The 14,908-nt window shown below is 41.8% G+C and overlaps 1 protein-coding gene across 1 annotated transcript in view; it reads right to left on the bottom strand.

The window, feature by feature from the left end:
• LOC142658002 (uncharacterized) overlaps nt 1–14,908 on the bottom strand; it is a 61,192-nt gene that overhangs the window by 40,457 nt on the left and 5,827 nt on the right. The window contains exons 2-3 of the mRNA XM_075833674.1: nt 5,995–6,092; nt 5,713–5,839 (exon numbers count right to left, since the gene is read on the bottom strand). Coding sequence (XP_075689789.1) covers nt 5,713–5,839; nt 5,995–6,092 — 225 coding nt within the window. The remainder of the gene's footprint in view (nt 1–5,712; nt 5,840–5,994; nt 6,093–14,908) is intronic.

Genomic DNA, 14,908 nt, shown 5'->3' with positions numbered 1-14,908 from the left:
ATTTGGATTTTGGAGTGCAGATTTTGCTGGATTAGTTTTCAGTGCCATGTCGCGTTTGCAATGCCCTGGGGGAACCAAAACAGTGGAAACCTCTCAAAAGTGACCCCATTTGGGAAACTACACCCCTCAAGGAATTTTTCTAGGGGTATAGTGAGCATTTATACCACACAGGTTTTTTGCAGAATTTAGTAGAATTAGGCCGTGAAAATGAATATCAACATTTTTGTCCACTAAAATGGTGCATTTTTTAATTTTCACAAGGGATAAAAGGAGAAAAAGTAACCCTAAATTTGTAACGCAATCTCTCCCGAGTATGACATTACCCCACATGTGGTAGCAATTGATTTTTTTTATAGGAATTAATTAACCATTCCAGGACTGATCCTTTTTTGCCATTTGTTTTTCACTCCCCGCCTGCCAAACGCCATAACTTTTTTATTTTTCCATCAATAGAGCGGTGTGAGGGCTTATTTTTTTGTGGGAAGAGTTGTAGTTTCTATTCACACCATTTAAAGTACCATATAATGTACTGGGAAACCAAAAATAAAATACTTTGTGGGGTGAAATTCCTCCATTGCTTTTTGGGTTTAGTTTTTACCGCTTTCACCGTGCGGTAAAAACGACAACTTAACTTTATCCTGCGGGTCAATACGATTATGGTGATACCAAATGTAATACATATACATATATATATATATATATATATTTTACTACTTCTACAAAGAAAAAACTATTTGCTAAAATAAAATAATTGTTTTGTAGCAACACATTCTGAGAGCCATAACGTTTTTATTTTTTTGGTCGATTCAGCAATGTGAGGGCTTATTTTTGGCGGGACGAGCTGTAGCTTTTATTGGTACCATTTTTTGGTACCTACAACGTTTTGATCACTTTTTATTACATTTTATTTAGAGCTTTGGTCACCAAAAAACAGTAATTTTGGCATTTTCAATTCTTTATTTCTTACGGCATTCATTATGCGCTAAAAATTACAGTTTTACTTTATTCTGCGGGTCGAAACGATTACGGCGATACTATATGTATATAGTTTTTTTTTATGTTTTTCAGCGTTTGCACAATAAAATCACTTGTTTATAAAATAATTTATTTTCTGTGTCACCATATTCTGAGAGCCATAACTTTTTTATTTTTCAGTAAAAAAAGCTGTGTAAAGGCTTGTTTTTTGCGGGACGGGTTGTAGTTTTTATTGGTACTATTTTGGGGTACATGCGAGTTTTTGATCACTTTTTATTCCATATTGTGGGAGGGGTGGTGACCAAAAAATAGTGATTCTGGCAGTGTTTTAGTTTAGTTTTTTTGCGGCGTTCGCCATGCGGGAAAAATAACATTATAGTTTTATAGATTGGGTCGTTACGAACGCGGTGAAACCAAATATGTGTACTGTTTTTTTAACGTTTTCCTTTTTTTCCTATAATAAGAGACTTATTATAGGGAAAAAATCTTTTATTTTGACACTTTTGTAAAACATTTTTTTTTACTTTTTACACTTTTGACCTGCAGCTCTGATCGCTGCTAGAATACATTACACTACCTAGGTAGTGTAATGTATTCAAACTGTCAGTGTGACATCATAGTCACTCTGACAGTAAGTCTACGAGGAGCAGCCAGAGGCTGGTCCTCATAGACTTCCATACATGGCAGACCCGGAGGCCGTTGTCTGGCCTCCGAGTGGCATCACAAGCATCAGCAGCCCCCACAATTGCATGGGGGCTGCCGATGTGCTACAAACCCCCTAAATGCGGCGATCACAATCGATCGCCGCATTTAAGGGGTTAATTGCCGAAATCTGCGAAAATAAGCCACTGATCGGCAACAGTGGTCGGGGACAGCTGGCCTCCCAGTTCCTGGTGCACACTGTCACCGACAGTGTGCTGGGGAACCGCGCAGTAACTATACGTCCTGGTGCGCTAAGACACTGGCCACCCGGACATAGAGTTGCGTCGTGGTGCGCCTATGGGTTAATAACCTCAGTATCCCTGTGCTTGATTTGATTGGTCAGCAAACTCGCCTGACCTAAACCCCGTAGAAAATCTATGGGGTATTATCAAGAAGAAGATGAAAGACACCAGACCTAACAATGCAGACGAGCTGAAGGCCGCTATCAAAGCAACCTGGGCTTCCATAACACCTCAGCAGTGCCACAGGCTAATTGCCTCCATGACATGCCACAGTGATGCAGTAATTCATGCAAAAGGAGACCCGACCAAGTAATGAGTGCATGTACTGTACATACTTTTCAGTAGGACAACATGTCGGTATTAAAAATCATTTTTGAAATTGGGCTTATATAATATTCTAATTTTCTGAGACACTAAATTTGGGGTTTTTATTAACTGTTAGCCATAATCATCAATATTAAAAGAAAAAAATGCTGGAAATAGATTCATCTGTGTGTAATGAATCTATAGAATATACGAGAGACACTTTTTGAATTGAATTACTGAAATAAATTTACTTTTTGAGGATATTCTAATTCATTGAGAAGGACTAGCAGTTTGTCAGCAATAGTGTGAGAGTTGGAGCAAAGGAAATGCTGGTAGTTGTAGTCCTGTTCTCTTATATCCCTCCCTGTAATGTCCTCTATTATCCAATAACAGTCTGGGATTGCTGGGAGTTGTAGTTCTCCCCTCCCTGTACTGTTCTCGGATATCCAATAAGAACATGGATATGCTGGGAGTTGTAGTGCTCTCCTCTTATATCTACTCCCTGTAATGATATCATATTATAACAGCCTGAACATGCTGGGAGATGTAGTTCTTTCCTCTTAAACGTCTCCCTGTAATGTCCTCTTATATCCCATAATCGCAGCCTGGACATGCTGGGAGATATAGTTTTCTTGGCATATGTCCTCCTTGTAATGTCCTCTGATATCTCATAATAGCATCATGAAGATGTTGGGATTTGGCCCTCTCTTCCTATGTACTCTTCTATGCAGGCCTTTATTCATTCTGGTGCTGCTGCAGATTTTCTAGATTTGGATTTGGCCAAGAAGTTGGGGATCTCTGCACCTCTGGAGAAACCCATTGACATTTGTTCACTGGATGAAACTCGTATGTCTAGAGGATCAGTAAGATCCCGTACTCCTGGTCTGAAGTTTTCAGAAGGAAGTATCCACTGTGAGATTATATCTCTTCAGTTAGTTCTCGATCCCTCCTATCCTATTATTTTGGGGGTGTCCTTGGTTGTTCCTCCATAATCCAGTGTTTGATTGGACTTCAGGAGAATTAGTGCAGTGGGAAAGTTTTGTTCAGGGAGATGGTTTACTTCCCCGATTCTAGTCGCAGTCACCAGTCTCCAGGGTGTGCCTGTTGAGTATAGAGAATTTGTGAATGTTTTGTGTGAAAAATCTGCTGATATTCTTCCCCCTAATAGAGAGTATGACCGCTTCATTCATCCAGTTCCACGTTCCAAAAACCTTAAGGCTGACGCCCTTTCTCGCAGTTTTCTACAGAAACATGTGGAGACCCCTGTGCCGTCTTTCATCATTCCTCCTGATAAAATTGTAACAGGTCTAACCCAGGATATTTCTGATTTACTTCTGCAGGCTCAATCTCAGGCACCTCCAGAGAAGCCCGCCCAACGCTTGTCTGTCCCTAGTAACCTTAGACCTGCTGTTCTTTTAGAGTGTCATAGCAGTAACTGGCGGGTCATTCAGGTATCACTAAGATGTGTAAGACCTTGTGTCGCTCTGTTCGGTGGCCAGATATGAGAAGAGAGGTGGAAAGGTTTATTGGGGAATGTGACATCTGTGCCCGCAATAAGACATCTACAGCATTACCTTTTGGTCAGTTAAAACTTTTGCCCACTCCCAGGAAACCATGGGCACACATATCCATGAAATGTATTGTCGAGTTCCCCAGATCCGGGGGGGAGAGATACCATTTTGGCTGTTGTAGACAGGTTCAGTAAAATGGCCCATTTTATACCCTGGTCCGTTTGGCCCTCTGCTGATAAGCTGGCTACTCACTTTGTTCAACAAGTGGTGAGACTTCATGGTGTCCTGAAAATACTGTATCCGACAGGTGTTCACAGTTCGTGCAAATGTAGGCATTGATTTCGGTTTCTCCACCGGCTGTCATCCAAAGACCAATGGTCAGACAGATAGTGAACAAGACATTAGAGCAATATCTCTATTGTTTCAGAACTACATGATGATTGGGTCCAGTTTTTGCCAGAGTGGGCAGAGTTTGCTTATAACAATTTGCGTCTTGCATCCACTAACGTCGCTGCGTTTTTCTGTAATTGTGGGTATCTTCATTTACCGGCAGTGTTGGTTTGACATTCCATTGCGGAGACGGAGGATTAAGATATTGAAGTCCGTGTGGAGTAAGGTCCATGGGGCTTTCGGCTGTTTGTCCCCATAAAACATCCTGTGAAGACAACCATGTGGCAAGTTGGGTCTAGCTTAATTGGTCCTTTTAAGATTTTAAGAAAAATGAATCCAGTTTCCTTTATGTTGGATTTAAAACAAAGCATGTGAATAAGCAGGACTTTTCATTGTTCTCTTTTTAAACCGGTCTAATTTCAGAAGAGCGATCCGTAGAACTCCTGTTTCGGTCCATTGTCAGCCGGAGTATGTGGTCCAATTTTTTTAGGCCAGAGTACTTTGCTTGGGCCTATATATATATATATATATATATATATATATATATATATATATATATATATATATGTTTCTGCCATGTGCTAAATTCTTTCCAGATTCTAGTTGGAAATGTTGTTCTTGTCTATGTGTAATTTGGTCCTCTGAGAGATCTAGTTTTTGTACAGTGGGTTTTATGTGTATCCTGGGATCAGTAGTTCCCCTGGTGTGTTTGCATTTCCTGTGCATTTGATCTGCTGCCAAGCTGTTGTCTTTCCCTGCTGTGGGATAGTATTCAGATAGGGTCAGTGAGTGCTGTTAATTCTTTTCCAACTGTTTTGTTGCTATTCATCTGCCATCCACTCCATTTATGTGTCTCCATCTTCTACTACCTTTAGTGTACGGTTCCGCTTATCTACCGGTGAGTACTTGTGACTTTTCTGTTAGTGTTGATGTGTGCTTCACCCATGTGATTGCGATTGTCTGGTGTTGAGGTCTTGAGCACTACCATCAACGTAACAAGCACTAAGGTGGAACTTTACCCTAAAATGTACTTATTATTATTATTCTGGGTGAATTTTCTGAATAAGCTGTCATGTGTGTGTGTGAAACATGAGGAATTAAACAATTTGTAGCCATTACAGGACTTGTATCCTGCATTATTCACCAGTTTCCCGCATCTGTAGGCTCTGAGACTGGGCTGAGACTAGCTGCTATTTCCTCTCCCATACACAGTACACAAAGAGAAGAGAGGATCGTGCTCCTCTCTCTCTCGCACATTCAGAAGTAGCATGGAAAACATTATATAGCAGTACTGAACAGTGTAGCTATAAATCCAGCACTGGGTTCAGCTATAACACTTACTACAAGCAGAATTTTTGCGTGTGTGTGTGTGTCTCTTTCTTTGCAGCAGCTCCTTCCTCCACCCTCTTCATAGACTTCTATGGGCAGTAGCTGTAATTTGATATCTCAATGTACAGACTCCTGTGTATGGATTTTATTAGTGAATTCAGAGCAGAAGTTAGAGGGGGATGAGGAGAGGAGTCTGATCAAGCTAGTTAATCTGCAAGAAACCCCTTAAGTCACTTTCTAAATTAATTATTACTTACCTGTGCTAACACCTCCTGGAACTTCCTTCTCCACTTCACTCTTACACGGTTGATCTCCCCTCACCCACTCTTCTTCTTCATCATCATCATCATCATGCTCCGCTTTAATATTAGTCAAATCTTCCCCCTGATTTAACATATGTAACAATTCAGCACAATACAGCAAGAGAGTGCGAAGAATCTAACAGATCAACATAAGAAACCACCAAAATCTATGACTGCAGGACCAAAAAGCTCCACACATCCAGATATAGATCTGGTATAGGGCTCAGCTTCATCTACCTGATGATTCTCTGGGACATTGTGATTTTCCTCTGGACAGTCCTGGGAATAGAGTGGACTGGGACATCTCTCTGGTGGATTTCTCCTACTGGATCCATCTGTAGGAAACACAAAGTGACTGAATACATTACTACTGTATATGTCTATATATCAGACACTTCCCTCAACACCTGAAATTCCATATTTATTTTTAGAGCATAAACTATAGTATTTGGGTCCTCACCCACTGTGCTTGGGTCCTAGCACTTGGTAGTTCGCAGGCCTGATGTGGCCAATAGGACAATAATAGCCCATGGCGTCGTAGGGGAAAGACGGCTTTTTACTCCGCTATAATATTCAAGTACACAGTTGAAAGTGGGAGGAGGCATCTGTTAAGAATTTCCTGCTAGCCAAACAAATACCAAGGTGTCACCTGCTTATTAGCCCATTGAGCACTGAGACTTTTTTTTGCCATAAGGACCAATATAATAGTTCTCTTTTTGCCTCCTCACATTCCATCAGCCATAACTTTTTATTTTTAGGGCTACACAAAAATGCTCACCAGAATCAGTTGTGCACCAGGCACAAAACTAGGATAAGTTTGTTTGCGAATCAAGTAGGGTCTGTGACCGCTGCTCCACCCTGCAGGCCTCTAGCATTGGGTACAATTTACATGAGGAAGAGCTCAGATCAACCTTGAGATGCGTTGTACGTTCCTAATAAACCTTTTTATACTTCTCTACACAACGGTGACCGCGCCCAATCTATTCAGGCTTTCCATCACTCCAGATATTTGAGGCCATGTTGTTTGCGGAATCAGTCGTATATTTTTTTAGGAATTAAACCATTTTCGGTTAAATACATCCTGGTGCTTTCTCTTCCCCAGGTAAGCGATGCACACACACCCGGCCATTCACGAGATGTAAAAGAAAACGTGATTCATCAGACCAGGCCAACTTCTATTACTGCATGGTCCAGTTCTGAAGATCACGTACCCATAGTAAGCACTTTTGGCAGTGGATAGGGTACGGAATGTCAACCTCAACTGCAGTAAACTGCGATGCTCTGCGTGTTCGGACACCTTTTTATCATAGCCAGCAGTAACTTCTGCAATTTGTGCTACCGTAGCTCTTTTGTGGGATCGGTGCATATGGACTAGTCTTCGCAACCTATGCGCATTAATAAATTGGGCACATATGACCCTGTAGCCGGTTGTCCTTCCTAGGACAAGGGGCGTTTTTATGGTCTTAAAAGACATGGGGCACAAGCCCCGAGACATATATTTAATATATATTTTTACATACATATCGGAGATAGTATATCTATAAGACTATGGCCCCTATAGCTACACCACTGAATAGAATTGGATGCATTGTCTCAGCAAACTTTATCACACGATAGGCTTAGATATAGGGCCCAAGTTGCTGACATTGCGGCTCCAGCGCTGGACCAAGTAAAGGTAAGATAATAATTGCTTTGCTTTTTTATGTGTTACGACATTTTGTTACAGGTTCGGTTGTTGGACTACGTCAGATTAGAGGACTACTTAAATGACAACCATTTTATTAAGAATAAAAAAAAAATGCCAACAAGGATGGCGTAGTGTTTTTTTCACTCCAATAACATATTTTCTCTATGTCCTTATATTTTTTTAAAACTTTATTACTGCCGACTTAGTAATGGCTGCTGGCTGATTGACAGCATCCATTACTAAGGCAGGGCTTAATGTTAGCCGGTAAAAAGGTTAACACTAATCCCCATTATTACCCCGGAACCCAGCCACTGCCACCAGGGGTGCTGGTAAGAGACGAATACGGTCAAGTACCCAACCATCTGTAGTGAAGGACTGGCACTTGGGTGGCCGCAGGCTGGTATCGTTAGGCTGGCTAAGCCCAAAAAGAGTCGGCCATCCCACCCTGGTAATGCTAGCCTCCTGCTGCGTTGTATCTAGTTGGTTATGAAAAATTGGGGAGATCCCACATAGTTTTTTGCTATTGTTTTTTAAATGACATGAGGTCCCCCCCATTTTTTATAAACAGCCAGCTACAACATAGCAGCAGCAGGCTATCATTACCAGGGTGGAAGGGTCACTGTTTTTTGCCTTTCCAGACTAATAATACCAGCCTGTGGCCACCCCAGTGCAAGAACAAAACTACAGATTGTCGGATACTGGATCGTAACTGGCTCTTCCGGGCACCCCTGGTGGCGGTGGATACCAGGGTAATAATGGGAGTTAGTGTTAGCATCTTTACTGGCTAACACTAAGCCTCATCACTATCAATCAGCCAGCGGCCATTACTAAGTTGGTAGTAATAAAGTTTAAAAAAAATATACAAAGACATAAAAAAAATATTTTATTGAAGTAAAAAAACGAAATTTAAAAATACCCCACACAACCCTAGTTAAACATTTTTATGAAAATAAAAAAACATGTAATCGAAGTAGTCCTCGATTCCGATGTAGTCCAACATCCGATTCAATAAAAAAGAAAAAAAAAAGCACAAACACAGAAAAAAAAGCATTAGTATCACATGGTAGGCTTAGATACAGGGCCCGTTTGATACCATCTGTTGGACCCTGTATCTAATCCTACCATATTTTAGGCTTAGATACAGGGCACCAGCAGATAGTAATCTTATACAGTATGGGGTAGGCTTAGATACAGGGCACCAGCAGACAGTAATATTAAACTTAGGGTATGTTCACACGCTAAACTAAAAACGGCTGTAAAATACGGAGCTATTTTCATGGGAAAACAGCGTGTGATTGTCAGCCATTTCTTAAGCATCAAGCGTTTTTAGAGGCAGTTTTTGCGGCTGTTTTTCAATTATTGACACAATGAAAAACGGCTCAAGAAGTGACATGCACTTCTTTTTACGAGGCGTTTTTAACGCAGCTTTTTCAAACCGCCGTGTAAAAAACACCTCGTCTGAACGAAACGCAGTTTTTCTAATTTAAATCAGTGAGATGTTTGGAGGCGTTCAGCTTCCATTTTTTCAGCCGTTTTTCGGGGCGTTTAAGGCCCGAAAAACTGCTAAAAATAAACCGTGTGAAAATACCCCTACCCTCCCCTTCGGCTCTGGATGCAACGGAGGTCCTAATGCCAACCAGTGTTGAGACATTGTGCGCGGCGTGTAGCAATGTCATGACGCAGGAAGACGTCAGGACTTCCGCTGCGCCCGGGAACAAGGAGGGTAAGTATAAAGTTATCACTATAGTAAAAGGGGCCCGTGTATTTTATGACATAGGCTCCTGTTACTATAGTAACTTATAGACGAGGTGTGAGTGGGGCCGCAGCCCACCCTGGCTTCAGGGCCCGGTCGCAATTGCGACCCCTATAGCTACTTCATTATGTGGCAGTTGCCTGGGAGATCCAGGGCTTGGGCCCCAAAAGCCCGAAACTAGCGATGCAACTGCCTAGGACCATTTTTGTAGGTACTAACCACTGTATACCGGGAACACTCCACAAGACCAGACGTTTTCGTGATGCTCTGACCTAGTTGTCTAGCCATCACAATTTGGCCCTTATCCCAGTCACTCAGATCCTTAAGCCAGGTATTGTGGTTTGATTTTTCCGACGACAATTCCGCTGCATAAATAAGCGCACATACTTACCCCCTCCGACATCCACTCCGGCCTCCCTGGATGACGTTGCAGGCCATGTGACGCTGCAGCCTGTGATTGGCTGCAGCAGTCACATGGGCTACAACGTCATCCCAGGAGGCCGGACTGCAGGAAGGAGGGCGTTCTGGGTAAGTATAATTTTTTTCTACCGTTGCAACAAAAATGCAGCATAAATTTACATGCTGTGGAAATAAATTCCGCACCGCAGGTCAAGTTATTAACATTTACGCTGCGGTTTTTTTCCGCAGCGTGGGCATGAGATTGACTAAATCTCACCCACTTTGCTGCTACTGTAAACGCTGTGGAATTTCCGCATAGAATTCTGTTGAGGAAATTCCTCAGCGTTTATGCTACGTGGGAACTCGGCCTAACACCTGAACCTGAATTTTCTTCTTCCTACATCAACTTGATGCCTAATATATCCCCCCCCCCTCGTCACGCGCCATTTTAACCAGATCAATGTTATTCACATCACCTGTCACTGGTTTTAATGTTAAAGAGGCTCTGTCACCAGATTTTGCAACCCCTATCTGCTATTGCAGCAGATAGGCGCTGCAATGTAGATTACAGTAACGTTTTTATTCTTAAAAAACGAGCATTTTTGGCCAAGTTATGACCATTTTTGTATTTATGCAAATGAGGCTTGCAAAAGTACAACTGGGCGTGTTTACAGTAAAAGTACAACTGGGCGTGTATTATGTGCGTACATCGGGGCGTTTTTACTTCTTTTACTAGCTGGGCGTTAGGAATGGGAGTGTATGATGCTGACGAATCAGCATCATCCACTTCTGTTCGTTAACACCCAGCTTCTGGCAGTGCAGACACACAGCGTGTTCTCGAGAGATCACGCTGTGACGTCACTCACTTCCTGCCCCAGGTCCTGCATCGTGTCGGCCACATCGGCACCAGAGGCTACAGTTGATTCTGCAGCAGCATCAGCGTTTGCAGGTAAGTAGCTACATCGACTTACCTGCAAGCGCCGATCTGCTGCAATAGCAGATAGGGGTTGCAAAATCTGGTGACAGAGCCTCTTTAAGACTGAACATGGTAAGTATGTATGTAAAACCTGGCATTTTAACAGGGGTGTGTAGACTTTTTATATCGTGTGTGTGTGTATGTGTATATATATATATATATATATATATATATATATATACACATACATACATACATACAGTGAAGGAAATAAGTATTTGATCCCTTGCTGATTTTGTAAGTTTGCCCACTGTCAAAAACATGAACAGTCTATAAATTTTAGGCTAGGTTAATTTTACCAGTGAGAGATAGATTATATAATAACAAAACAAAATCACATTGTCAAAATTATATATATTTATTTGCATTGTGCACAGAGAAATAAGTATTTGATCCCTTTGGCAAACAAGACTTAATACTTGGTGGCAAAACCCTTGTTGGCAAGCACAGCAGTCAGACATTTTTTGTAGCTGATGATGAGGTTTGCACACGTTAGATGGAATTTTGGCCCACTCCTCTTTGCAGGTCATTTGTAAATCATTAAGATTTCGAGGCTGTCGCTTGGCAACTCAGATCTTCAGCTCCCTCCATAAGTTTTCGATGGGATTAAGGTTTGGAGACTGGCTAGGCCACTCCATGACCTTAATGTGCTTCTTTTTGAGCCACTCATTTGTTGCCTTGGCTGTATGTTTCGGGTCATTGTCGTGCTGGAAGACCCAGCCACGAGCCATTTTTAATGTCCTGGTAGAGGGAAGGAGGTTGTCACTCAGGATTTGACGGTACATGGCTCCATCCATTCTCCCATTGATGCGGTGAAGTAGTCCTGTGCCCTTAGCAGAGAAACACCCCCAAAACATAATGTTTCCACCTCCATGCTTGACAGTGGGGACAGTGTTCTTTGGGTCATAGCAGCATTTCTCTTCCTCCAAACACGGTGAGTTGAGTTAATGCCAAAGAGCTCAATTTTAGTCTCATCTGACCACAGCACCTTCTCCCAATCATTCTCAGAATCATCCAGATGTTCATTTGCAAACTTCAGATGGGCCTGTACATGTGCCTTCTTGAGCAGGGGGACATTGCGGGCACTGCAGGATTTTAATCCATTACGGCGTAATGTGTTACCAATGGTTTTCTTGGTGACTGTGGTTCCAGCTGCCTTGAGATCATTAACAAGTTCCCCCCGTGTAGATTTCGGCTGAGCTCTCACCTTCCTCAGGATCAAGGATACCCCACGAGGTGAGATTTTGCATGGAGCCCCAGATCGATGTTGATTGACAGTCATTTTGTATGTCTTCCATTTTCTTACAATTGCACCAACAGTTGTCTCCTTTTCACCCAGCGTCTTACTTATGGTTTTGTAGCCCATTCCAGCCTTGTGCAGGTCTATGATCTTGTCCCTGACATCCTTAGAAAGCTCTTTGGTCTTGCCCATGTTGTAGAGGTTAGAGTCAGACTGATTAATTGAGTCTGTGGACAGGAGTTTTTTATACAGGTGACCATGTAAGACAGCTGTCTTTAATGCAGGCACCAAGTTGATTTGGAGCGTTTAACTGGTCTGGAGGAGGCTGAACTCTTACTGGTTGGTAGGGCATCAAATACTTATTTCTCTGTGCAAAATGCAAATAAATATATATAATTTTGACTATGTGATTTTCTTTTTTTTTTTTATATATAATCTATCTCTCACTGGTAAAATGAACCTAGCCTAAAAATTCTAGACTCTTCATGTCTTTGACAGTGGGCAAACTTACAAAATCAGCAAGGGATCAAATACTTATTTCCTTCACTGTATATATATATATATATATATATATGAACCTTCCTATTGTAAGTAGATTTAGCAGTAATGCACATTTACTTATATTTAGTGGCTTAGGTGGCATTACTGTTCGCAGTGTGCGGTCGCCATTTTCTTTTGTGTTGTATACATTTTCAGTCACAGGCGTTCTTGCACGTGTATACACGTTTTGCTTCATTTTGCTGGAATGTGCTGTACAAACCTTTGTGTTGTTTATGTGATTCATATATGTGGGGATAGTGACTGCCGGCATTTTTTATCTTGCACTCCTCCCATTCTGCCCTGGGTGATTTTAATTTGTTTAATTCTGGTTCCTACCATCCTCAAGAATATGTAGTTATAGTCCCAGTTCTGGGTGTACGTGCAGTGTAGGTACACACACACACACACACACACACACACACACGTGTGTGAACACCCTCTTATAATTGGGGATATGGTTGTGTTCAGAATTAGCCAATCACATTTAAACTCATGTTAAATAGTAGTCAGTACACAGATGCCATTATTTAAAGTAATTCTGAGTAACCCCATATAAATTTCAGCTGTTCTATTAGGATTTTCCTGACATTTTCTTTGTTGCATGTGACAGCAAAAGCCGTAACTCATAAAGAGCTTACAACACACCAAAGGGATAGAATTATTGAAAGGCATCAGTCAGGAGAAGGGTACTAAAGAATTTCCAAGGCATAAGATATACCATGGAACACAGTTAAGATGGTCATCAAGAAGTGGATTACATTTGGTACAACAGTGACATTACCAAGAACTGGACGTCCCTCAAAACTTGATGAAAAGACAAGATGGAAATTGGTCCGGGAGGCTACCAAGAGGTCGCCAGCAACATTAAAGGTTGTGTAGTGGATGTGATAAAAAATTTCCCGTATTCTTCATAGCCCAGACGGCTGTGGGGTAGGGTGGCAAGACGGAAGCCTTTTCTAACAGAGGAAAACATCCAAGCCCGGCTATGTTTTGCAAAGTCCTACATCAAGTCTGCCAAAAGCATGTGGGAAAACGTGTTATGGTCTGATGAGACCAAGGTTGAACTTTTTGGCCACAATTCTAAAAGATATGTTTGGCGAAAAGCCAAACACTGCACTTTACCAAAAGAACACCATACCCACAGTGAAGCATGGTGGGGCAACATTATGGACCAAGGCGGAGGCAGCATTATGGAGCACGGCAGAGGCAGCATTATGGAGCACGGCAGAGGCAGCATTATGGAGCACGGCGGAGGCAGCATTATGGAGCACGGCGGAGGCAGCATTATGGAGCACGGCGGAGGCAGCATTATGGAGCACGGCGGAGGCAGCATTATACTTTGGGTCTGTTTTTCTGCAGCTGGAGCTGGGGCTTTAATCAAGGGGAGGGAATTATGAACCGTTCTAAATATCAGTCAATATTGGCACAAAACCTGCAGCCTCTGCTAAAAAGCTGAAGATGAAGAGGTATTTCACCTTTCCTCACCAAAACGACCCAAAGCATACCTCCGAATCAACAAAAGAATGGTTTCCCCAGAATATCAGCCAGAGCCCAGACCTGAATCCCATTGAAAATCTGTGGGGTGACCTGAAGAGGGCTGTACAGGAGATACTCTCACAATCTGTCAGATTTGGAGCGCTTTTGCAAGGAAGAGTGGGCAACAATTGCCAAGTCAAGATGTGCCATGCTCATCTCTGTCTAAGTGTCATATTGTCAAAGTGTCCTGGCAGTTATACATGGCACAGATCTAACATCCATCTCTCTTCTCTTCATACAGGTATATAATCCATTTCATTCCTGCATGAACCTCATCCCTGCTGTAGCTGCATTTCAAAAAGCTGAAACTGTTATTTTATGGTATATAATCCATTTCATTCCTGCATGAACCTCATCCCTGCTGTAGCTGCATTTCAAAAAGCTGAAACTGTTATTTTATGGTATATAATCCATTTCATTCCTGCATGAACCTCATCCCTGCTGTAGCTGCATTTCAAAAAGCTGAAACTGTTATTTTATGGTATATAATCCATTTCATTCCTGCATGAACCTCATCCCTGCTGTAGCTGCATTTCAAAAAGCTGAAACTGTTATTTTATGGTATATAATCCATTTCATTCCTGCATGAACCTCATCCCTGCTGTAGCTGCATTTCAAAAAGCTGAAACTGTTATTTTATGGTATATAATCCATTTCATTCCTGCATGAACCTCATCCCTGCTGTAGCTGCATTTCAAAAAGCTGAAACTGTTATTTTATGGTATATAATCCATTTCATTCCTGCATGAACCTCATCCCTGCTGTAGCTGCATTTCAAAAAGCTGAAACTGTTATTTTATGGTATATAATCCATTTCATTCCTGCATGAACCTCATCCCTGCTGTAGCTGCATTTCAAAAAGCTGAAACTGTTATTTTATGGTATATAATCCATTTCATTCCTGCATGAACCTCATCCCTGCTGTAGCTGCATTTCAAAAAGCTGAAACTGTTATTTTATGGTATATAATCCATTTCATTCCTGCATGAACCTCATCCCTGCTGTAGCTGCATTTCAAAA

The sequence above is a fragment of the Rhinoderma darwinii genome, chromosome 1 (genome assembly GCF_050947455.1).
Source record: "Rhinoderma darwinii isolate aRhiDar2 chromosome 1, aRhiDar2.hap1, whole genome shotgun sequence".
NCBI classification, from domain to species: Eukaryota; Metazoa; Chordata; class Amphibia; order Anura; family Rhinodermatidae; genus Rhinoderma; species Rhinoderma darwinii.
Note: the sequence above shows the minus strand (reverse complement) of the source record. Positions and strands in the feature narration are given on the sequence as shown.